Genomic DNA, 26774 nt, shown 5'->3' with positions numbered 1-26774 from the left:
ACCAGGACTAAATCAGGACTAAATCAGGTCTAAACCAGGTCTAAACCAGGACTAAACCAGGACTAAACCAGGTCTAAACCAGGTCTAAACCAGGACTAAACCAGGACTAAACCAGGACTAAACCAGGTCTAAACCAGGTCTAAACCAGGTCTAAACCAGGACTAAACCAGGACTAAACCAGGTCTAAACCAGGACTAAAACCAGGTCTAAACCAGGACTAAACCAGGTCTAAACCAGGTCTAAATCAGGTCTAAACCAGGTCTAAATCAGGTCTAAACCAGGTCTAAACCAGGACTAGACCGGGTCTGACCGTGTGGCTGCGATGACGGCGTCTGATTCGCTGCAGACCAGGAAGTGTTTGATGAGGCGTTTGGAGAGAAACAAAACTCCAGGAAAAAACACGGAACCTCCCACGAGCAGCGCACCTGGCCCTGCACCTGCCACTGCACCTGCCGCCGCACCTGCCGCCGCACCAGCCACTACACCTGCCACTGCCGCTGCACCTGCACCCCCGAGCATCTGCAACACAGGGAGGGCATCTGACGTAAACAACAGGCAGTGTGTGTAAATGTGTGTGTGTAAATGTGTGTGTGTAAATGTGTGTGTGTAAATGTGTGTGTGTAAGTGTGTGTGTGTAAGTGTGTGTGTGTAAGTGTGTGTGTAAATGTGTGTGTAAATGTGTGTGTAAGTGTGTGTAAATGTGTGTGTAAGTGTGTGTAAATGTGTGTGTAAGTGTGTGTGTGTAAGTGTGTGTAAATGTGTGTGTAAGTGTGTGTGTAAAGGTGTGTGTAAATGTGTGTAAGTGTGTGTGTGTGTGTAAATGTGTGTGTAAGTGTGTGTGTGTGTGTGTGTAAATGTGTGTGTGTGTGTAAGTGTGTGTGTGTGTGTGTGTAAGTGTGTGTGTAAATGTGTGTGTAAATGTGTGTGTAAGTGCGTGTAAATGTGTGTGTAAATGTGTGTGTGTGTAAGTGTGTGTGTGTAAATGTGTGTGTAAATGTGTGTGTAAATGTGTGTGTAAATGTGTGTGTGTGTGTAAATGTGTGTAAATGTGTGTGTGTAAATGTGTGTAAATGTGTGTGTGTGTAAGTGCGTGTGTAAATGTGTGTGTTACTGTGTGTAAGTATGTGTGTAAATGTGTGTCTGTAAATGTGTGTGTAAATGTGTGTGTGTAAATGTGTATGTGTAAGTGTGTGTGTAAATGTGTGTGTAAGTGTGTGTAAATGTGTGTAAGTGTGTGTGTGTGTGTAAATGTGTGTGTAAATGTGTGTAAGTGTGTGTAAATGTGTGTGTAAGTGTGTGTGTGTGTAAATGTGTGTGTGTAAGTGTGTGTGTAAATGTGTGTGTAAATGTGTGTAAGTGTGTGTAAATGTGTGTGTAAGTGTGTCTGTGTAAATGTGTAAGTGTGTGTAAGTGTGTGTGTGTGTAAATGTGTGTGTAAGTGTGTGTGTGTAAATGTGTGTGTAAATGTGTGTGTAAGTGTGTGTAAATGTGTGTGTGTGTAAATGTGTGTGTAAGTGTGTGTGTGTGTAAGTGTGTGTAAATGTGTGTGTGTAAGTGTGTGTAAATGTGTGTGTGTGTAAATGTGTGTGTAATGTGTGTGTGTGTGTAAGTGTGTAAGTGTGTGTGTAAGTGTGTGTGTGTATGTGTGTGTGTGTGTGTGTAAATGTGTGTGTGTGTGTAAGTGTGTGTAAATGTGTGTGTGTGTAAATGTGTGTGTGTGTGTGTAAGTGTGTGTGTGTGTGTGTGTGTAAGTGTGTGTGTAAGTGTGTGTGTGTAAGTGTGTGTGTGTGTAGTGTGTGTGTGGTGTCAGTGTGGTCAGGAGGTGTGGGGTCAGGTTGGGTCAGGTTGGGGTCAGGAGGTTGGGGTCAGGAGGTTGGGGTCAGGAGGTTGGGGTCAGGAGGTCAGGAGGTCAGGAGGTCAGGAGGTCGGGGTCAGGAGGTTGGGGTCAGGAGGTCGGGGTCAGGAGGTTGGGGTCAGGAGGTCGGGGTCAGGAGGTCAGGAGGTTGGGGTCAGGAGGTTAGGGTCAGGAGGTTGGGGTCAGGAGGTCAGGAGGTTGGGGTCAGGAGGTCGGGGTCAGGAGGTTGGGGTCAGGAGGTTGGGGTCAGGAGGTCGGGGTCAGGAGGTTGGGGTCAGGAGGTTGGGGCAGGAGGTCAGGAGGTCAGGAGGTCAGGAGGTCAGGAGGTTGGCAGGAGGTCAGGAGGTTCAGGGGTCAGGAGGTTGGGGTCAGGAGGTTGGGTCAGGAGGTTGGGGTCAGGAGGTCGGTCAGGGTCAGGTCAGGAGGTTGGGTCAGGAGGTTGGGGTCAGGAGGTTGGGGTCAGGAGGTTGGGGTCAGGAGGTTGGGGTCAGGAGGTTGGGGTCAGGAGGTTGGGGTCAGGAGGTCAGGGGTTTCAGGAGTCAGGAGGTTCAGGAGGTCAGGAGGTTTAGGAGGTTGAGGAGTGTCAGGAGCTTCAGTCACTTCCTCCGTGTCCCGTCACATTTACAAAACTATGCAATAATTCAACATTCACACTAGTCAAAATCTCACAATTCCTACAGTAATTGGAACTACAGAATGAACGTAACTAAAATCTACTGTAATTAAGTAAGTAACTCTCCGTTTCCCTCCAAATCACTAAATCACTTCAGGTCTTCATCCTCGTGTCACTTCTGAACAACTCGACCTCGACGTCCGGAGGGAAACGGAGCCACACAAACTCTTCTGCGTCGTCGTCCTCAGACTCAGCATCAGTTCGTTAGGGGTGTGCAAAAATATCGATATATCGTATGGTTTAATGTGATGATACAGTATCGATATCGTGGGCTGCTGTATCGATATATCACCCAGAGTAGTTTTTGGTTTGTTTTACTAAATTATTATGATACAGCTCTACGTTTTTGTTGTTTCGATTCTCTCAGAGTTTCAGGAGAGTCCGACTTTGTGTGTGATTTCGTTTTTTTCAATAACTAGATTTACAAATGATGAAATGTTGATATATTTTAAAATATTTAGAATAGTTGATTTATTTTGTAGTCACAAATATAAAACATGTTGTAATAGCGGCGCGTCTGAATAGAGACGGCGCTTTTTGTCACAAAGATATTTTACAGAACATTATTCAGCATTATTCATTCACTCTACACCTGCTGATGTAAACTACTGTTGTAGCCACAGCTGCCCTGGGGCAGACTGACAGAAGCACGGCTGCCATGTCAATCGGCGCCATCGGTCCCTCCGAACACCACCATCACTCACACACACACCACTTTCATACGAGGCGATGTGTGTGAAGTGTCTTGCCCAAGGACACAATGATTGAATTGATTGTGTTTAAGTGTCTTTGACTCTCAACTGTTCTGGACCTGGAGCAGGTTTTGTGTTGATGGAGGAAACCGGAGGAAACTCATCCAGACACGAAGAGAAACACAAACTCCACACAGAAAGACCCGGGTCACCCGGGGATCCAACCCACAACCTTCTTGCTGTGAGGCATGAGTGCGAAACAAAAACAGAGTAAATAGAGACATGTCATAATACCGGACGGATGTCGTAATACCAGGCAGGTCTAAACCAGGACTAAACAAGGTCTAACCCAGGTCTAAACCAGGTCTAAACCCAGGTTTAAACCAGGTTTAAACCAGGTCTGAAAACCCGATCTAAACCTGATCTGTAGCTTCTGGTTCTTAACCGAGGACTTTTCGATCCTTTCGTGCAGATGTTTGTTCTGATTGTTTAAGTTTGGAACCTCTTGATCAGTTCCTTTACACAATTTAAGTTTCGGTTCCTCTCGTCTTGTTGCTGGTTCTTATGTTCTAAGTTCTGGATCCTCTCGTGCAGTTCCTGGTTCTCAGCCTCTAAGATTTGGCGCTTGACCTTAGGTCGGGATTTTCTAAAAAAAAACAGGGCATTTTTTCTGTTTAAATATGCAGTAAAGAGAGAAAAGCTCGAGTGTAAACGTGCAGTAGTAGCTCTAGTAGCAGTACACGCAGTAGTCGTAGTAGACGCAGTAGTCGTAGTAGACGCAGTAGTCGTAGTAGACGCAGTAGTCGTAGTAGACGCAGTAGTCGTAGTAGACGCAGTAGTCGTAGTAGACGCAGTAGTCGTAGTAGACGCAGTAGTCGTAGTAGACGCAGTAGTCGTAGTAGTCGTACGTAGTACACGCAGTAGTCACGCAGTAGTCGTAGTAGACGCAGTAGTCGTAGTAGACGCAGTAGTCGTAGTAGACGCAGTAGTCGTAGTACGCAGTAGTCGTAGTAGACGCAGTAGAAGTGGCAGTATTCTGTGTCTGTAGTGTTTGTTTCGTGTTACTTACGCCGCACAGTAAACTACGGAAGGAGACGAGGTCCACGGGTTCTCAGGTTGATGACGATGATGAAGGTGTGTGTTTGTGTGTGTGTGTGTGTGTGTAAATGTGTGTGTGTGTAAGTGTGTGTAAATGTGTGTGTAAGTGTGTGTAAATGTGTGTGTAAGTGTGTGTGTGTAAATGTGTGTGTAAGTGTGTGTGTGTAAGTGTGTGTAAGTGTGTGTGTGTAAATGTGTGTGTAAATGTGTGTGTGTGTAAGTGTGTGTAAGTGTGTGTGTGTAAATGTGTGTGTGTAAGTGTGTGTAAGTGTGTGTGTAAATGTAAAAAGCTGTATTAGGCCCAGCACAGATCTCTAGATGACTCAGACATGCATGGATTTTAAAAACTTTTTAAAACTGTTTAACAGAAACTGAATCGTCCAATCAGAGCGCTCCGTCAGGTTCAGAGGGCGTTACCGTGACGACAGAGGCGGAGTTTAGCTCCACTGAAAAAAACACTCAACTTTTATATCAAGAAAAATAAAAGTAGAATATAAATATTTAAATATAAAAAGAAAATATAAATAAATATAATGTCATAAGAATAAATAGTTAAATATAAGAAGAATATAACATAAATCGATTAATAAAATAAATGTTATAATATTTATAATCTCTCTCTCATTTAATGTCTCTCTTTTTAATTTTATGGTTATTTATGATTTGATTTGTTCGTTTTGTGATTTTAATGTTTTTCTTTTCTTTTTTTTTTTAATGTTTTTTCTTTTTCTGTAAAACTCTTTGACTTTGTGTAAAAATGTTGTTGTACAAATAAACTCGACTTTAGCCTGAGAACGAATGAACATAATGGAATAAAAACATAAAAATACATCAATATAATAAAGTTTTATAAATATTATATAATTAGAAATATCATAAAATTTGAAAAAATTTAATTAAAAAAAATACTACTACTACTACTACTACTACTACTACTACTACTACAAATACTACTACTACTACTACTACTACTACTACTACTACTACTACTACTACTACTACTACTACTACTACTACTACTACTACTACTACTACTACTACTACTACTACTACTACTACTACTACTACTACTACTACTACTACTACTACTACTACTACTACTACAATACTACTACTACTACTACTACTACTACTACAATACTACTACTACTACTACTACTACTACTACTACTACTACTACTACTACTACTACTACTACTACTACTACTACTACTACAATACTACTACTACTACTTGAAGCTCACGGAATAAACCAGGTCCACTACAAAACAACAAACAACTAAAGCCACGGACAGGAAGTACCAAAGCTCACAAGGTCCAAGGTCCAAAAGAAGGTCCAAGGAAATCAAAAAGACCAAAATCAAATCCAAAAACTGACAAAAAGAAGAATAAAAGGAAACCAAAAAAAAAACCAAAACTGAAAAACCAAAAAACCAGGACCTAAACCAGGACTAAACCAGGACTAAACCAGAACCAGACTAGAAAACCTAAACCAGGACCCAGGACTAAACCAGACCAGCTAAACAGACTAAAGCCAGACCAGACTAAACCAGACCAGGACTAAACCAGGACTAAACCAGGAACTAAACCAGACCAGAACTAAACCAGAAAACCAGGACCCAGGACTAAACCAGGACTAAACCAGGACTAAACCAGGACTAAACCAGGACTAAACCAGAACCAGACCAGGACTAAACCAGGACTAAACCAGGACTAAACCAGGACTAAACCAGAACCAGACCAGGACTAAACCAGGACTAAACCAGGACTAAACCAGGACTAAACCAGGACTAAACCAGACCAGGACTAAACCAGGACTAAACCAGGACTAAACCAGGACTAAACCAGGACTAAACCAGGACTAAACCAGAACCCAGGACTAAACCAGGACTAAACCAGACCAGGACTAAACCAGGACTAAACCAGAACCAGACCAGGACTAAACCAGGACTAAACCAGGACTAAACCAGGACTAAACCAGGACTAAACCAGGACTAAACCAGACCAGGACTAAACCAGGACTAAACCAGGACTAAACCAGGACTAAACCAGACCCAGACTAAACCAGGACTAAACCAGACTAAACCAGACCCAGGACTAAACCAGGACTAAACCAGACCAGGACTAAACCATAAACCAGACCAGGACTAACAGGACTAAACCAGACCAGACCAGGACTAAACCAGGACTAAACCAGGACTAAACCAGGACTAAACCAGGACTAAACCAGAACCTAAACCAGGACTAAACCAGGAACTAAACAGGACTAAACCAGACTAAACAGACCAGGACTAAACCAGACTAAACCAGGACTAAACCAGACCAGGACTAAACCAGGACTAAACCAGACCAGACCAGACTAAACCAGGACTAAACCAGAAACCTAAACCAGGACTAAACAGACCAGACTAAACCAGGACTAAACCAGGACTAAACCAGACCAGACTAAAACCAGGACTAAACCAGGACTAAACCAGGACCAGGACTAAACCAGGACTAAACCAGACTAAACCAGACTAAACCAGGACTAAACCAGGACTAAACCAGGACTAAACCAGACCAGACAGGACCAGGACTAAACCAGGACTAAACCAGGACTAAACCAGGACTAAACCAGGACTAAACCAGGACTAAACCAGAACTAAACCAGGACTAAACCAGGACTAAACCAGGACTAAACCAGGACTAAACCAGGACTAAACCAGGACTAAACCAGACTAAACCAGGACTAAACCAGACTAAACCAGGACTAAACCAGGACTAAACCAGGACTAAACCAGACCAGGACTAAACCAGGACTAAACCAGGACTAAACCAGACCAGACTAAACAGACTAAACCAGGAAAACCAGGACTAAACCAGACCAAAGACTAACCAGGACTAAACCAGGACTAAACCAGGACTAAACCAGACTAAACCAGACCAGGACTAAACCAGACAAACCAGACTAAACCAGGACTAAACCAGGGACTAAACCAGGAAACTAAACCAGGACTAAACCAGAACTAAACCAGAACCAGACCAGGGCTAAACCAGGACTAAACCAGGTCTAAACCAGGTCTAAACCAGGACTAAACCAGGTCTAAACCAGGACTAAACCAGGACTAAACCAGAACCAGACCAGGACTAAACCAGACCAGGACTAAACCAAACCAGGACTAAACCAAACCAGGACTAAACCAGGACTAAACCAGACCAGGACTAAACCAGAACCAGACCAGGACTAAACCAGGACTAAACCAGACCAAGTCTAAACCAGGTCTAAACCAGGACTAAACCAGAACTAAACCAGAACCAGACCAGGGCTAAACCAGGACTAAACCAGGTCTAAACCAGGACTAAACCAGGACTAGATCAGGTCTTTTCACACATGAGTCTGGGTCGTTTCAGTCCAGTGTTTGTTTATTTCAGTTTCTACTTTTGTCTAAAGTTTAAACAGTTTAAGAAATTCAAGTATCTCAAAAGTCCAACACGACTGGACCCAAAGGACAACACGGCCACGGACCGGGACCGGGACCAGGACCAGGACCAGGACCCAGACACCGGGACCTGGACCAGGACCAGGACCGGGACCCAGACACCAGGACCGGGGTCTGGACCAGGTCTGAACCTGAACCAGGACCAGCACCCAGACACCAGGACCGGGACCCAGACACTAGGACTGGGACCAGGACCGGCCAGGCCCAGGACCGGGACCAGGACCTAGACCCGGATCCAGACACCAGGACTGGACTGGGACCAGGACCCGGACCCAGACACAGGACCGTGTCAGGACCGGGTCTGGACTGAGGTCAGGACCGGGTCAGGACCAGGTTCTGGACCGGGGTCGGTCCCAAACCTGTTCCGGGCAGGAAACAGGCGCCGGGCTCCGTCTCCGTGGAAACGTGTTAAACCACATGCACATTTACACACAGCGCCCCCTGGAGGTCTGGACTCAAGTCACGTCCCACCGACCAAAACAAAACCAAAAAAACAAAAAAAACAAAAAAAACAAAAAAAAAAAAAAAAAAAAACAAAACAAACACGAGGCTGCGTCGGAAAAACCTCCGGGTCAAAACAAACTCTCTTTTTACACCCAAATATTTAACTGTTTTTATTTATTTAATCTGTTTTCAGTTTCTGTGACATCATCAGGTGGAACTCCAGAAGTGCTTTAAATCTCAGCTGTTTTTTTTTTTGTTTTTTGTTTTTTTACACAATTAAAACAGAATTATTATTATTATTTTTTTTTTATTAAATTGGTCTTTTTTTTTTGCATTCAAACATTTCAAACATGCTTCTTTTTTGACTCAGATTCATCTGGTTTTGGTTTCAGGATACAGACGCTTCTTCATATTTTCGTCTTTTTTACTTATTTTGTTGTAAATATATTAAAAGTTCCAGTGGGTTTAAGACGTTTTCAAACAGATAAAAGTGCTCAGTTCTTTTATAAAAACATGCACGGACTCGTCTCCTGCTCGTCTGAACCTCCAGTGGAGTTTGGAGCTGGAGCCCAGACCCTGAGTCGAGACGCGGCGCCGACTCAAGCCGCTTCTCGGGGTTTTTCTCGAGTGTTTTTGGCGGCGGCGTTTGAGTCCAGACCTCAGAAAAACCTCGAGGTAAAACGGTCCAAAACTAAAACCAGAAATAAAAACAGGAACTTTTCTAAAAAACACCAAAAAAAAGACAAAACGACAAAACGATAAACTTTCCTCAGTCACACAATAAATAAAACTAACACTGAACACGACCAAGACCAAGACCAAGACCAGGACCAGGACCAGGACCAGGACCAGGACCAAGAACGAACCAAGACTGGACCAGGTATAAACATGGACTAGGACAGGTACCAGACCAGGTCTAGAGGGACCAGGACTGGAACACGACTGGACCTGGTCCCTCTGTAGACCTGGGTTGGTTTGGATTGGTCCAGTCCTGGCCCAATCCTGGACCAGGACCGGGTCTACAGAGGGAGCAAGGACTAGAACAGGACTGGTCCAGGGACTAAAGTGGAGTTAGACCAGGGACCTGACCTGAGACTAGTCCAGTAGTCCAGTACTACACCAGATCTGGACCAGGACTAGACCGGATGTTCCTCTGCAACAGAAGAGAGAACAAAACTGGTCTGAACCAAGAACTGAACCAGGACTAGACCAGGTTTTCACAAGGATTAACCCTGGACGAAACCAGATACTAGTCCAGATCCCAGACTCCGGCCCAGACTCCGGCCCAGACTCCGGCCCAGACTCCGGCCCAGACTCCGGCCCAGACTCCGGCCCAGACTCCGGCCCAGACTCCGGCCCAGACTCCGGTCCAGACTCCGGTCCAGACTCCGGTCCAGACTCCGGCCCAGACTCCGGCCCAGACTCCGGTCCAGACTCCGGTCCAGACTCCGGTCCAGACTCCGGTCCAGACTCCGGTCCAGACTCTGGTCTCTTGACAGAAACAGTTTGATATTTGACACATTTTGGTGTTGCTCCAGAGGCCCGTCTGTCTGTCTGAGTGTTTTTCGTCTCTGGGGTCTGTGGTTTTGGCCTTTGTGTCTCTCAGTCTCCAAACACGAAAAAAACACGAAAAACTGAAACAAAACTTGACACAAACTCAACAAATCGACAAAATTGAGTGAAAACTGTGAGAGACGAGGGAACGGAGCAGGAAGCGTGAGGCTGCTACATGTGGACTTCATCAAACATGATTCTGCAGAGTTCGGACACAGTGAAATCTGAGTCGAGGAAAAACCTTGGCGAAAAAACGTTTGGGTCCTGAAGAACCGACCCGCCGACCCGCCGACCCGCCGACCCGCCGCGTCCGCACCAAAGAGTCGGGAGACGGGATCATCGGGTTTATGGCAGTAAAATCAGTCACATGTGGGAAATATGGCACATCTGAGCTGAAAGAGCCCGGGTCACTTCTCTCAAACACCTCACACTTTTATTTATGTCTTTATTTATTTCTCTGTGTTCCTTTTTACTGGTTTGAAGACGCTGGGTTCTCTTCCTCCTTTTGCTCCCAGCGCTAAGTCACCCCCCCTTCAGAGGAGCGACGTGGGAGAAAGAAAAAAAAACAAAAACACAAACCCCGACTTTAACGAAGAGTCTGGAGTGGAGGAAATGGCTTTGGTGCGAGACTTTTGAAAAGGATTCGATTGCGTGTCGTCCGTTTGTGAGGTCGGGTCGGAGGTTTTTCGGGGTCGGAGGTTTTTCGGGGTCGGAGGTTTTTCGGGGTCGGAGGTTTCAGGTCTGAGGTTTCGGGTCGGAGGTTTTTGGAGGAGGAGTATTGCACAAAACTGGAATGACGTCAAAACTAAAATCTACCAAAAAAAACAAACTCCTTAAAATATTTTTTACAGCGAAAACGTCAACGAGGTCTGTACCAAGACTTTAAACGAGCAGCAACTTCTGTACAACAGCACCAGGAGTCCAGACCAGGACCAGGACCGGGACCAGGACCGGGACCAGGACGAGTCTGAACTTCGTCTGAACCAAATCCTGGCCTGGACTTTCCTCTCTCTGGCTCTGGACAAAACCAGGTTTAAACCAGGTCTAAACTGGGACTAAACTGGGACTAAACCAGGTCTTAATGGGGTCTGGGGCCAGACTAAATCGGGTCTAAAACCAGACAGAAACCAGAACCATGGAAAGACCAGGACTAAACCCGGTCTAACAGCAGTTATGAACCAGGAGCAGGACTAAACCAGGACTAAACGCGGTCTGTTCCGGGCTCCGGGGTCCGGCGGGTCCGTGGGTCTGCGGGTTTGGGGAGGGTCTGTACAGGGACCCGCAGTGGACCCGTGGGACTGGTTGAGATCCCGGTCCCGGTCTCGGTTCTGGTCCGGACTCAGATCCTCAGCAGCAGAGCTCATCTCTCCTCTTTACGAGAGACTTTGGACGAATGCCACGCCGTCGACCTGGAACACAGAGACACGGGTCAACGCCGGGAGGGCATCTGACGCAATCTGACACGGTGAGACGCGGGAGGGCATCTGGAGTACCTGATGAAGGTCTTGAAGGCGGCGCTCTGGGGGTTGATGCACAGTGGGACTCGCTTTCCCTGCTGATGCTCCGTGATGAAACGATGGATCAACTCTGAAAAAACACACAAATTTAACAACGACGACGAGAGGACCTGACACACACAGAGAGGGACCTGACACACACGGAGAGGGACCTGACACACACGAGAGGGACCTGACACACGGGAGGGACCGACACACACGGAGAGGGACCTGACACACACACGGAGAGGGACCTGACACACACGGAGAGGGACCTGACACACACGGAGAGGGACCTGACACACACGGAGAGGGACCTGACACACACGGAGAGGGACCTGACACACACGGAGAGGGACCTGACACACACGGAGAGGGACCTGACACACACGGAGAGGACCTGACACACACGGAGAGGGACCTGACACACACGGAGAGGGACCTGACACACACGGAGACCTGACACACACGGAGGGACCTGACACACACGGAGAGGGAGGACCGACACACACGGACACACACACGGAGAGGGACCTGACACACACGAGAGGACCTGACACACACGGAGAGACACCACGGAGAGGGACCTGACACACGGAGGGGACCGACACACACGGGAGGGACCTGACACACACGGGGAGGGACCCGGACACACACGGAGAGGGACCCGACACACACGGAGAGGGACCGACACACACACGGAGAGGGACCTGACACACACACGGAGAGGGACCTGACACACACGGAGAGGGACCTGACACACACGGAGAGGGACCTGACACACACGAGAGAGGGACCTGACACACACGGAGGAGGGACCTGACACACACGGAGAGGGACCTGACACACACACGGAGAGGGACCTGACACACACACGGAGAGGGACCTGACACACACACGGAGAGGGACCTGACACACACGGAGAGGACCTGACACACACGGGGGGAGGGCCTCTGACACACACGGGGGGGGGCCTCTGACACACACGGGGGGGGGCCTCTGACACACACGGGGGGGCCTCTGACACACACGGGGGGGGGGCCTCTGACACACACGGGGGCCTCTGACACACACGGGGGGGGCCTCTACACACACGGGGGGCCTCTGACACACACGGGGGGGGCCTCTGACACACACACACACACGGGGGGGGCCTCTGACACACACGGGGGGGGGGGGCCTCTGACACACACACGGGGGGGGGGCCTCTGACACACACGGGGGGGGGACACACACGGGGGGGCGTGTCTTCTCTGACATGTGACTGACCTTTGCCCTGCCACACAGACAGGAGGCTGTTCTCGTAGCTGTGGCTGAACGGCCGCTCGGCCACAGGCTCGAAGTCTCTGGTGTAGACGCGGCCGCTGGGCACAGAGTAACAGCACTGGCACATGCACGTGTGGTACCGCAGACGCCCCTCGTCCAGGTACGGGTGAGACAGAGCGTCCGAGCCCGAGATACGCTTCGCCTGGACACACCGCCACAGACACAGAAGAAGAAGAAGAAGAAGCAGAAGAAGAAGAAGAAGAAGAAGAAGCAGAAGAAGAAGAAGCAGAAGAAGAAGAAGCAGAAGAAGCAGAAGAAGAAGAAGCAGAAGAAGCAGAAGAAGAAGAAGAAGCAGAAGAAGCAGCAGAAGAAGAAGATCCATCAGAAATACTCATGTGCAGACGAGACAAATCTGAGCCCGTTTGTCTGTAGACGAACAGATAATAAATCTTCATAAACTCTGAAATGAGTCGAGTCGTTCAGAAATGTGCTGTGGAATTATGTCATCAGAAAATGAACTGAAAAGTGAAGACGTCAAGAATCACAATCACCAAATGAAAATGTACAATTACACTTTGCTCTCATTTTTACAGGAAAATCTGAGCAAAACAATAATAATAATAATAATAATAATGATATTGTCAACCCCAAATTTAAGACCTTAAGACTTTTTAAGAGCTTTTTAAGAGCTTTTTAAGACCACTTAAATGAAAATGAAGACCAACATCACACCCATTATGCAGGAGAAAAACACCAGATCCAATTCTAATAAAGACCAACAACTACAGCTCCTGCATCTAGAATCTAAGAGTCACTGTGGATTAAACCGACAATATCTGAGTTTGACGTGACGTCACAGGGCGACGTTTGTCAGCGCAAAATCAGACGGAGGCAGGAAGTGAACCGACTGGAGGAAAATGTCGATGTGTTGTGTAGTTTACGACTGTGCCAATCGTTCTAACCGAGAGAAGGAAAAGACTTTTTTTTTTTTAGAGAACCGAATATAGTCGTCCACGAAGGTCAGAAACAGGAAAAGCCGACAGAACAACACCGTAAAAAGTGGATTACAAACCTGTTTGTGTCGGGAGGAGCAGAATTCACTGATGCTCGTGTCTGCAGTGACACTTCAACAAAGGTTTGTTACAAAGACAAATAGTTTTTTGTGGTTTACCTAAACATAAACGAATCATTAACGACTAACGACGTTTGTTGACATTAAATAGTTCAGATAAATCGGTCACTGTCGATACACTGCAGTTTTACACATAAAATAAGAGAAACACTCCCCCCGGCCAAGACCAAACATCATCATCATTTAGACGTTTTGCACCGAGGTTGAGGACAAATCCACTGACAAAAAAAGTTCAATTCCTCCAAACTTTTGTACTTTGCCTTCATCTGTTGTCTGGTGTAGAACGACGTCTGAAGAGATCAATACTTCATGATCTCCTCTGCCTCGATTGTCGGCAAATCTTTTACTTCGGTTGAAAATTCTCTCATTTTCAATAAGATCAGGGTCACGTCCAATATATTTGTGGACTAACTGCTCGTACTTTTGCCTCGTTACTGACTCTAAATCCTGACAATAAGAACTCTTCTCCCTATCTGTGTTCTCCTGTCGTGTTTGTTTGTCGTGTTTGTTTGTCGTGTTTGTTTTGTGTTTGTCGTTTATTTGTCGTGTGTTTTGTGTCGTGTTTGTTTGTTTGTCGTGTTTGTTTGTCGTGTTTGTTTGTCGTGTTTGTTTGTCGTGTTGTTTGTTTGTCGTGTTTGTTTGTCGTGTTTGTTTGTCGTGTTTGTCTTCACTTCCTGCCCTCCGCGCGTCATCGTGATCACGTGACTGAAACCCTCCTCTTCCTCATGATCCATATAACTTCTTCCTCCACTCGACTGATGTTTCCTCTTTGCCGTCGGTGCCAGAAACCAAAGTGTTGTTTGAACATTCTCCAAATTAAACGTTCATTCACGTTACATGATTTCATGTTGTTGTTGTTTTTCCTCCCTCTGTTTAACATTGAACTACAGCCTGGACCGGGTTGAGTAAACGAAAAAATTATCTAATGACATTTGTGAAAAAAATCAGACTTGGACAACAGAATTTGAGGCTTTAATTTAGGAACATGAAATTTAAGACCTTTTTAAGACTTTTCCGACCCCACGGCTGCACTGATTATAAAACACTGACCACGTCTAATAATAATAATAATAATAAAAAAAAAAAATAAAATAAAAATAAAATAATAATAATAATAAAGTGAGACTGACCGGGTCAAAGACGAGCATCCGACACAGCAGGTGGATCGCCTCATGAGTCGCTCCATCAGAGAGCATGTAGAGCACCGACAGAGACGGCTGAACACACACACACACACACACACACACACACACACACACACACACACACACACGTCAGTGAGAGAAACACACACACACACACACACACACACACACACACACGTCAGTGAGAGAAACACACACACACACACACACACACACACACACACACACACACACACACACACACACACACACACACACACACACACACACACACACACGTCAGTGAGAGAAACACACACACACACACACACACACACACACACACACGTCAGTGAGAGAAACACACACACACACACACACACACACACACGTCAGTGAGAGAAACACACACACACACACACACACACACACACACGTCAGTGAGAGAAACACACACACACACACACACACACACACACACACGACAGTGAGAGAAACACACACACACACACACGTCAGAGAGAGAAACACACACACACACACACACACACACACGTCAGTGAGAGAAACACACACACACACGTCAGTGAGAGAAACACACACACACACACACACACACACACACGTCAGTGAGAGAAACACACACACACACACACACACACACACACACAGTCAGTGAGAGAAACACACACACACACACACAGTCAGAGAGAGAAACACACACACACACACACACACACACACACACACACGTCAGTGAGAGAAACACACACACACACACACACACGTCAGTGAGAGAAACACACACACACACACACACACACACACACACACACACACACACACACACACACACACACACACGTCAGTGAGAGAAACACACACACACACACACACACACACACACGTCAGTGAGAGAAACACACACACACACACACACACACGTCAGTGAGAGAAACACACACACACACACACACGTCAGTGAGAGAAACACACACACACACACACACACACACGTCAGTGAGAGAAACACACACACACACACAGTGAGAGAGAACACACACACACACACACGTCAGAGAGAGAAACACACACACACACACACACACACACACGTCAGTGAGAGAAACACACACACACACACACACACACACGTCAGTGAGAGAAACACACACACACACACACACACGTCAGTGAGAGAAACACACACACACACACACACACACACACGTCAGTGAGAGAAACACACACACACACACACACACAGTGAGAGAAACACACACACACACACGTCAGTGAGAGAAACACACACACACACACACACACACGTCAGTGAGAGAAACACACACACACACACACACACACGTCAGTGAGAGAAACACACACACACACACACACACACACACGTCAGTGAGAGAAACACACACACACACGTCAGTGAGAGAAACACACACACACACACACACGTCAGTGAGAGAAACACACACACACACACACACGTGAGAGAAACACACACACACGTCAGTGAGAGAAAACACACACACACACACGTCAGTGAGAGAAACACACACACACACACACACGTCAGTGAGAGAAACACACACACACGTCAGTGAGAGAGAAACACACACACACACACAGTCAGAGAGAAACACACACACGTCAGTGAGAGAAACACACACACACACACACACAGAGAGAGAAACACACACACACACACGTCAGTGAGAGAAACACACACACACACACACACATCAGAGAGAGAAACACACACACACACACGTCAGAGAGAAACACACACACAGACAGACACACACACGCGTCAGAGAGAGAAACACACACACGTCAGAGAGAGAAACACACACACACACGTCAGAGAAACACACACAGAGAGAGAAACACACACTCAGAGAGAGAAACACACACACACACACACGTCAGAGAGAGAAACACACACACACACGTCAGAGAAACACACACGTCAGAGAGAGACACACACACACGTCAGAGAGAGAAACACACACACACGTCAGAGAGAGAAACACACACACACACGTCAGTGAGAGAAACACACACACACACACACAACACACACATCAGAGAGAGAAACACACACGTCAGAGAGAACACACACACACACACACACGTCAGAGAGAGAAACACACACACACACACACACACGTCAGAGAGAGAAACACACACACACACAGACAGAGTGAAGAGTCTGACCGGTTTGTGGGGCCCTCGGAGGATGTGAGCTCGAGCTCCTTCACACGCAGACGACAGAGCGGAGAGAGGAGGAGTCCCCAACAGATCTGTGATCAGATCCAACTGAAACACAAAGACAAGGTCACAGAGAGGAAGAGGAGGAGGAGAGAGGAGGAGACAAGGAGAGAGGAGGAGACGAGGAGAGAGAGAGAGAGGAGGAGGAGAAGAGAGAGAGAGAGAGAGAGAGACGAGAGAGAGGAGAGAGGAGGAGAGAGGAGAGGAGAAGAGGAGAGAGAGGAGAGAGGAGAGAGGAGAGAGAGAGAGAGAAGAGAGAGGAGGAGAGAGAGAGAGAGAGAGGAGAAGGAGAGACGAGGAGAGAGGAGGAGGAGAGGAGAGAGGAGAGACGAGGAGAGAGGAGGAGGAGGAGAGAGAAGGAGACGAGGAGGAGAGGAGAGAGGGAGAGAGAGAGGAGAGAGAGGAGGAGAGAGAGAGGAGACGAGGAGAGAGGAGGAGACGAGGAGAGAGAAGAGAGAGGAGAGAGAGGAGAGAGGAGAGAGGAGGAGAGAGGAAGAGAAGGAGACGAGGAGAGAGGAGGAAGGAGAGGAGGAGACGAGAGAGAGGAGGAGACGAGGAGAGAGGAGGAGAGAGAGGAGAGAGGAGGAGACGAGGAGAGAGGAGGAGACGAGGAGAGAGGAGGAGAGAGAGAGAGAGGAGAGAGAGGAGACGAGGAGAGAGGAGGAGACGAGGAGAGAGGAGGAGACGAGGAGAGAGAGGAGACAGAGGAGAGAGGAGGAGACGAGGAGAGAGAGGAGGAGAGGAGAGAGGAGAGAGGAGGAGAGAGGAGGAGACGAGGAGAGAGAGTGTCTTAGGGTGATAGTGTCCCGGGGTCAGGGGTCAGGGGTCAGGGGTCAGACCTGCTGTATGGGGCTCTGGGCCTGGAACAGGATCCTTCTGCCCAGGAGCTCGGCGAAGATGCAGCCCACAGACCAGACGTCGATGGCCGAGGCGTAGTGTCTGCAGCCCATCAGAACCTCCGGAGCTCGATAGTACTGAGTCACCACCTCCTGAGTCATGTGACGAGACGGGTCGGGCTCCTCCACACGCGCCAGCCCGAAGTCACAGATCTGACACATAACACACACACACACACATCACACACACGCACACATCACACACACATCACACACACAAACACACACACACACACACAGGTTCAGCTGGAGGACGGGAAGAACTCGACTTTTCACATAATTAAATTACTGTATTTTTCAGACGATAGGTGAGTTTCATTGTTGACAAAAGCGTGCGTTGCATGATGGGAATTATTTTGGTCGGCGGCAAGAAACACTAATTGAACATGACGGACGGAGCGAGAAAACACGTAAAGGGTATTGATCCCGGTTATTGATCCACTAACGGCAGACGACCCAAGACCATTTGACCAGAAATTGGTCATAAACATCGACGGACGACAAATCTCCCTTTTCAACCCCGACAGAGTCTGGACCAAACCAAACTTCTGGTCAGAATCTCCAACTCCCTGGACAAATATTTATAATAATAATATTATTATCCACAATGACTTGGTGAAACTCCTGGGCCATTCACAGCAGAAAAGATGAAAACCTCCAAGAGTCTGGATGTGTTGTTGAACTTGTTGGAGTCGACGGTTTGTTCCCACCAAAACCAAACGACTAAACGACCAAAGTGCGTCCACACTGGCGTCAGAGCTGGACGGGCGTTTCGAGAGCTGCTGCTGCTGCTGGTCGTGTTGTGGTCTGGTTCTGGTTCTGGTTTAAACAGAGTCTGAGTGGGTCTCACCTTCAGCAGACAGTTGCTGTTCACCAGGAGGTTTCCAGGTTTAATGTCTCTGTGGAGGATTCCTGCAGAGTGGAGGTACTTCAGACCTGAGGACACAAACAGCACACGGTTAAACACAGCAGCAGAAGATTTACTACAGTAGAAGTACCAGGAGTAGTAGTAGTAGTATTTTCACAGTACCTCTGAGGATCTGGTAGAGGAAGACCTTGATGTGGTCGGTGGTGAGGGGCTGAGGAGACACGATCACTTTGTGGAGGTCACTCTGCATCAGCTCAGTGATCACGTAACTGTGTCAGTCAAAGAAATACTCCACAAAGTACACAGGAAATACTCCACAAAGTACATGAAATACTCCACAAACTACACGAGAAATACTCCACAAACTACACGAGAAATACTCCACAAACTACACGAGAAATACTCCACAAACTACACGAGAAATACTCCACAAAGTACATGAAATACTCCACAAAGTACACGAAAATACTCCACAAACTACACAGGAAATACTCCACAAACTACACGAGAAATACTCCACAAACTACACGAGAAATACTCCACAAAGTACATAAAATACTCCACAAAGTACACAAAATACTCCACAAAGTACACAAAATACTCCACAAACTACACGAGAAATACTCCACAAAGTACACGAAATACTCCACAAAGTACACGAGAAATACTCCACAAAGTACATGAGAAATACTCCACAAACGACACGAGAAATACTCCACAAAGTACACGAGAAATACTCCACAAAGTACAAGAGAACTAGACAGGGGTTGAGTCCTGGTTGAGTCCTGGTTGAGTCCTGGTTGAGTCCTGGTTTAGTTCCTGATGTGGAAGGATACATTTCCTCGAAGCAGTCGATCTGAGGCGGCTGCAAAATGTCCAACGCCGACAGAACCTGAAAAAAACAACAACAACAAGGATCAGAGCCGGACTAGAGCCGGACTAGAGCCGGACTAGAGCCGGTCTAGAGCCGGTCTAGAGCCGGACTAGAGCCGGACTAGAGCCGGACTAGAGCCGGACTAGAGCCGGTCTAGAGCCGGACTAGATCCGGACTAGATGTGGACTAGATGTGGACTAGATGTGGACTAGATGTGGACTAGATGTGGACTGACGTTGTCGTGTTTGAAGAAGCACAGCATCCTCAGTTCTCTGAAGACTCTTTTACAGGAGACCAGGTTCTGGAAGACGTTTGGCATCTTCTTCAGGGCGACTTTACGCCCGTCACGAGGATCCGTCACCGACCTGCAACACACACACACACACACACACACACACACACACACACAACACACACACACACACAACACACACACACACACACACACACACACACACACACAGGAGGATTATGAATCAAACCAAACAGGAAAAACATTCAGAATTACAACTATTGATCCACAGGGAAATTACTTTATATTTACATTTTAATAACAGAGGCACTTTTATCTAAGTCAAATTTCAAAAATATCAGAGGAGCAAAAACAGAGAGCAGAACGTCGAGTAAAGTACGTAGAATAAATAAAGAACAAAGAGCAGAACTGATGATTTAAACGTTGGATTTACACGGCGCCTTTAGGAGACGCTCCTGTAGCCACAGCCGCCCCGGGGCAGACAGACAGAAGAGAGGCTGTCAGTCTGCACCATGGGCCCCTCCCACTGCCGCCGCCACTCACACACACACACAGACACACACAGACACACACACACACACACACACAGACACACACACACACACACACACACACACACACAGACACAGAGACACACACACACAGACACACACACACAGACACACAGAAAGACACACACACAGACACAGACACAGACACACACACACACAAACACAAACACACAGACACACACACACACACACACACACACACACACACACACACACACACAGACACACACACACACACACACACAAACACACACACACACACACACAGACACACACACACACAGACACACACAGACACACACACACACACACACACACACACACACACACACACACACACACACACACACACACACACACACACACACACACACACACACACACACAGACACACACACACACACACACACACACACACACACACACACACACACACACACACACACACACACACACACACACACACACACACACACACACACACACAGACACACACACACACACACACACACAACACACACACACACACACACACACACACACAGCACACACACACGCACACACACGCACACACACACACACACGACACACACACACACACACACACACACACACACACACACACACACTCACACACACACACAGACACACACAGACACACACAGACACACACACACACACAGACACAACACACACACACACACACACACACACACACACACACACACAGACACACACACACACACACACACACACACACACACAGACACACACACACACACACACCACTTTCACACAGGCGATGTGGGTGAAGTGTCTTGCCTAAGGACACACTGACAGTGAGTTTCTGCCTCTGTCGTCCTGCTCCAGGAGACTGTGTGACTCTAGATCAGACGTGTGCAGCTCCTGGACACATGCGGAGCTTTGGTCGACTCTGATCGACCCGTTTAAACATTTGGAATCACAAAATAAACATATTTTATCATTTGACCTCAGGCCTGGACTGAAGAGTCATTTAACGTCAAATCATCTGCGTCGACGTGAAAACCCTCCACAGAGACCAACCTGCACCTCGGACGTTTAGTACCACACATTAAACCGACGCAGACGATCAGAGCTGTGATTGGTCGTCTCTACTAGTGACGGGCATTCAATGAAATGTTCTTAATCGATCGTCGGAAGAATTAACGATCGATTATCGATTAATCATGAACGTTTTTCTATTAAAATGATCATCATCATTATTACTATCTGCACTAATCTGCATCAATAAATTCAACTTTACGACATATAAACATAACGACTCTAGATCCACATCAGCTGTTTGACATTATAATGTGTTTAATTCAGTTTTGTTCAAATCTCACAGAAACAAAACTTAAAACCACATCACTAATTTACATAAACTAAGTGAAGATAAAACTCCAGCTCTTGTGTCGCTGATGTGGTTCAACTTGTGTTGGATTAAAAGACATGACTCAGGTGAATACAGGTCAGTGTGACCAGATTTGTGTTTGTCAAAACCAGGACAGCGTACGGGGGGAGGGGGGCGGGGCCTCGTCATCCACATTGAGCGACTCTCACCTGGAAAAACTTTTTCCCACTGGACACAGAAACATATGTGCTGCTTTATCCACTGTGCACATGGACTCACACTTGTCCCAACGCAACGGAAAGTGTGGAATTTCTTCTACAAATCCTGGTTAAATCCACATTTGTGCTTCGGTTCGTTACAGACTGACCCACTGTTTGTGTGTCTCGCTCCTTCTGATGCAGAGACACATGTACACACCTGTTTGGTCACGACACACACACATACATTCAGTTTGTCCAGTAAAATGAACGGAATCCATGAAATTCTTAATGATCAATTTTCGATTAATCGATTAATCATGCCCATCCCTAGTCTCTACATCGTCTCTACAAACATTTCCGGTTCTCCGTGGAGCTTTACTTTGCGGCGCACAGACTTTGACACAGATCCATGAATCAAAAACGACGGTGACGAGGCGACGGCGGCAGAGCAAAGAGTCGACGCAGAAATATAACTCGCCCTTAAAGCTGCATTACTTTTATTTTAGAGATGTTTTTAAATGACATTTTTCGTTTGTCAGTTTCACTTTTTAATGTTGAGTCAAACATAAACTCTTCAGTCTGAGCAGCGTCACAACTCTGAGATTTACTGATTTTTATCAACAAATACAATTCATAATCTGCAGAATTGAGTTCAGCGTTTTGGCTCCACAGTATTTTCTGTTTCTCATGTGGCCCGTTACCCGCTGACAGTTTCGATACCAGTTTTAGTTTGGATTTGACTCTGACTTTCGATACTTTTGATTGACAGCTGTACGCACCACACGACTCCAAACGCTCCGTATCCGATGGGTCTGTCCGGCTCCATCTCGGCCGGGCTGGGGACCTCGCTGGCCGGGTTGGTGTAGGGCTGAGGCACGGCGGCGCCCCCTCCGCCCGCGCTGCCCCCCAGAGCCGTGGGGTGTCTGGGGGTGGGCGCCGGCGCCGCGGAGCCCGTCAGGCCGGAGGTCAGGCCGGAGGTCAGGCCGGAGGCGGGAGCGGCGCACGAAGAGTTCACGCAGAAAAACTTCGGACCGAGATCCGAACCAGGAAACATGTCCACGGGCTGACGGGGAGCGCCGCTGTGGAACGCCATCCTCCAACGCACCGCCACCGACAACTGACGGGACGGAGGGAGAGAGAGAGAAGGAGAGAGAGAGACAGAGAGAGACAGAGAGAGAGGAGAGAGGAGGAGAGGAGAGAGGGAGAGAGGAGAGATGAGGTCAGTACAACAAAACTTTGGTTCATTCAACATGAATTAATTCATTTTAATGAACATAAATGTCACATATTTTGGATTTTGTGCCATCGTGGAGTCACTGAAATTAAAATTCAGGAGTTTCAAAGAACTGCAGTGTGGATCTCTTTCTTTTTTTGGACAGTTTTTGTCTTTGGACCCAGCACAGTGTCGATGTTCACGTCTGAATCCTGACTCGAGTGTCTCTGGACGGGAGCGTCCCCCCCTCCTCCGGGCGTCCCCCCCCCTCCTCCTCCGGGCGGCACACGGGGCCCTGCTGAGCCTGGGAGGAGGGGGGGGACGCTCTCGTCGCTGTGTCACTGTGACGTGTTGAGTTAGAAAATCCGTTTCTATATGATGATAAAATGAAATGTGAATGTTCCAGACCAAATGTGGGGCCTTGTCTGTGTCATTTTACAGATCCCGGTATTTAACATCAATATAATCCTCATTTGCTCGCACAACTTTACTATAAAACTGTATTATGTTTGTTTCTTGTTCCCCATGTCCTAAAGCGTCTGTAACTGTGGGTTTGGGGAGAAATATGAGTCATTATTGCATTATTAACAACATTTATAAGCAGCACAACAGAAGAAACTCAGAAAGCTACAGAATGTTCAAAAATCATTCAGAATCACTTTTAGGAAAGTCTTAACTGTATTTGATTGAAATCTGTCAGATAAAATCCTGAAATAGTTGTGACACTCCTGAGTCCTGTCCTGCTGAAGAGGATTCAATGTTTATAGATTAACTCACTTAGTTTCATAAACGGTACAGTTCTGGGGACTTTCCATCTGAGTCTCTATTTACCAATTTTGTGCAATTAACACAAAAATTAGTCCCATTTCTTTTCCCGTCTGCTTTGCTCCGCTGTGTTTTTCCCAACAGAGGAGCGGCTGTGAACTTCTCCATTAAAACACACAAACTGATCACACATGACTCAGTCTGGATCCAAATTAGATTAATTCCACAGACGTCGTTTGGGGATCAAATGTGACACTTCAGATTCAGACCTGGTTTATGGTTCAGATCTGTGTGATTCCTGGGTCCATCGACTGTGCATGAAGCAAAAACTGGTACAAAGTTCAGTGTCTTTGTCAGGACAAATAAACTAAAAGAGAAATGATTTTTATCCCGATCACCTCAAAGTGGTGACATTAACTCCATCAAAGGTGTAGCCTAAAGGAGCACTGTAGAAAATAAGACACTAATTAGGGTGAGCAGAATTGTAAAATCAAAAACTGGGACACTTTTGTGAAACGAGTGCATAATTATTTATGTCATTTATGACAAACATGAGTCAGTATAGTCACATTTTCTTTGTGTTTTGGTTGTTTTAAGCAGATTTTCTGTAATTTACCAAAACAAATGTCAGTTTATGTCTCTTTTTTACTGTCGGCAGGTATAAAATTGGTCAAAAATAGAGATACTGGGACATTTCTTGTATAAAATTGGATCAAATCTGTGGTTTTGGATAAATCTGCTGGGACTGTCCAGGGTCCAGTGTTGGGGAGTAACAGATTACATGTACCAGAGTAATCAGAGTACAAATGATGAGTAACTGTATTCAGTTACAGTTACTGTTTCAGTGAGTGGGAATTAGATTACAGTTACTTTGTTGGAATAAATGGATTACACAGAGAGATTTTCCTGTTTTCACATTTGGGGCTAAATCCCTTTTTTTTCTGTAATTCCACTCATTGCCGGATCAAACCAGGTCTAAACCAGGTCTAAACCAGGACTAAACCCAGGACTAAACAAGGACTAAACCAGGACTAAACAGGACTAAACCAGGACTAAACCAGGACTAAACCCAGGACTAAACCCAGGACTAAACCCAGGACTAAACCAGGACTAAACCAGGTCTAAACCAGGACTAAACCAGGACTAAATCCTGCTGTGTGGACATGTTTCCTCGTCTTTGATCAATAATATTTTTTATTTGGTTCAGTAAAATCTGGACTTTTTATTTTCTTTTAGCAAACAAAACATGTTATGTTACTATATCCTGGTCGTTGCTTCTCTACAGCAAACCAAGTAATCCAAAGTATTCAGATTACATTACTCACCTTGAGTAATTTAATGGATTCTATTACAAACTACATTTTGGGGTGTGTAATCTGTAATCTGTAGGGGATTACATTTTAAAAGTAACATTCCCAACACTGTCCCGGGTCAATAGGGACATCTGGTCACCCAACACTGAATCAGGTCTTTTATAGATTCTGAGAAGATGCAGAGCTCTGTCCAAACACTGTTTAACCTTTTATTATTATTACAATTATTATTATTATTATTATGGTTATTTATTTATTATTATTATTATTATTATTATTATTATTATGTTTGAGTCATAATGGGCTGTTTACCTGCTGTCAGTCTGGTCCTGATCCGCTCTTCTTTCAAGCTCCAGTCACACACATCCAGCAGAACCAGGGAAGAACCAGAACCAGGACCAGGACCAGGGCAGAGCGGGTCCTGCTCAGTCCCGCAGCCGAGGAGGAGCTACTGCGGCCGGGCCGGGGAGGCGAGGATGAGCGCGGTGTTCATGACGCCCTCTGCTGGCCGAGCTCCGCCGTCTCACCTGGCGATTTCACACCGATATAAAAAAAAAAAAACACCTCAACCTCTGGGAAAAAAACGCTTTAAAACCCGAACCAATATTCACAAAAACCGAAGTAAAAGCGCGTCCGGAGCGAAGCCTTTAAAACGTCCACTTTCATCACACCAGTTATCTTTGTTTGTAGCAGCAGCTGTTCCGTCCACTCCGCACGGAACTCAATATTATTTAGTTTAAAACACAAATTAAACACGCGGCGCTTTAGATTTAGGTGTAGTTCGAGTCACGGCAGCCGTAGAAACAAATCGGGTTGAATAAAAATGAGTGTTATTGGAGAAATGTGCGGGAAAAGCCGCTCCGGGGAGAGTTAGCTCGGCGCTAACCAGCTGTGGGCGCTAGTTAACCCGCTGCTGCCGCTGACCCAGATCCGCTCCGGCCGCCGCAGTGACCTACATATGCCGCTAAATATCCCGCTAAACGTGCCCCGGAGCGCACGGCTCGGCTTCTTTTAGCGTCACGAAAGCGCAAGGCGAGCGGGGCCGCACGGGGGGCGTCCGCGGCGCAGATTAGGTCGGAATAATCCCCCGCACGATCCCGGGTTCGGAGCTTCGTTCGCGGGGTGTTAGCCTGTTAGCTCCGCCGTTAGCTCCTCCCGTTAGCCGCTTTTATCGCGTTAAACAAAACAAACCCCCCGCGGAAATCCGTCTCTTTTTCGGGTTTTTTTCCGGGACGCTCCTCCAGCCGCCTCCCGGGGCTGGGTGTCCGAGCAAGACCAGGGCGTTCGGCGGTGTCTCTGGCCCCGTTCTCGGCGGAGGGGAGCCGGGGCTAACAGGCTAGCGGCGGCGGCGGCGGCGGAAGAGGAGCTGC

The 26774-nt window shown here is 46.9% G+C and overlaps 2 protein-coding genes across 2 annotated transcripts in view; both read right to left on the bottom strand.

Annotated features, from left to right (window-relative positions):
* The window catches only part of tlcd3ba (TLC domain containing 3Ba), a 19846-nt gene extending 9711 nt beyond the window's left edge, over positions 1 to 10135 (bottom strand). Inside the window, exons 1-3 of the mRNA XM_055153134.1 lie at positions 10037 to 10135; positions 9492 to 9848; positions 311 to 519 (exon numbers count right to left, since the gene is read on the bottom strand). Coding sequence (XP_055009109.1) covers positions 311 to 519; positions 9492 to 9848; positions 10037 to 10135 — 665 coding nt within the window. The remainder of the gene's footprint in view (positions 1 to 310; positions 520 to 9491; positions 9849 to 10036) is intronic.
* On the bottom strand, positions 7703 to 26774 carry nlk1 (nemo-like kinase, type 1). The gene is made up of 12 exons (XM_055152473.1): positions 25717 to 26774; positions 22893 to 23230; positions 19970 to 20099; positions 19697 to 19752; positions 19023 to 19129; positions 18843 to 18928; positions 17936 to 18145; positions 17043 to 17144; positions 14820 to 14906; positions 12561 to 12759; positions 11289 to 11382; positions 7703 to 11204 (listed from the first exon to the last, which is right to left on the bottom strand). Exons 2-12 carry the CDS (start codon positions 23204 to 23206, stop codon positions 11156 to 11158), a joined length of 1434 nt encoding a protein of 477 aa, XP_055008448.1. The 5' UTR covers positions 23207 to 23230; positions 25717 to 26774; the 3' UTR covers positions 7703 to 11155.

The sequence above is a fragment of the Boleophthalmus pectinirostris genome, unplaced genomic scaffold, assembly GCF_026225935.1.
Source record: "Boleophthalmus pectinirostris isolate CB_2022bp ecotype Guang Dong unplaced genomic scaffold, ASM2622593v1 HiC_scaffold_17, whole genome shotgun sequence".
Taxonomy (NCBI): domain Eukaryota; kingdom Metazoa; phylum Chordata; class Actinopteri; order Gobiiformes; family Gobiidae; genus Boleophthalmus; species Boleophthalmus pectinirostris.
This window is presented reverse-complemented; position numbering and strand designations above follow the sequence as displayed.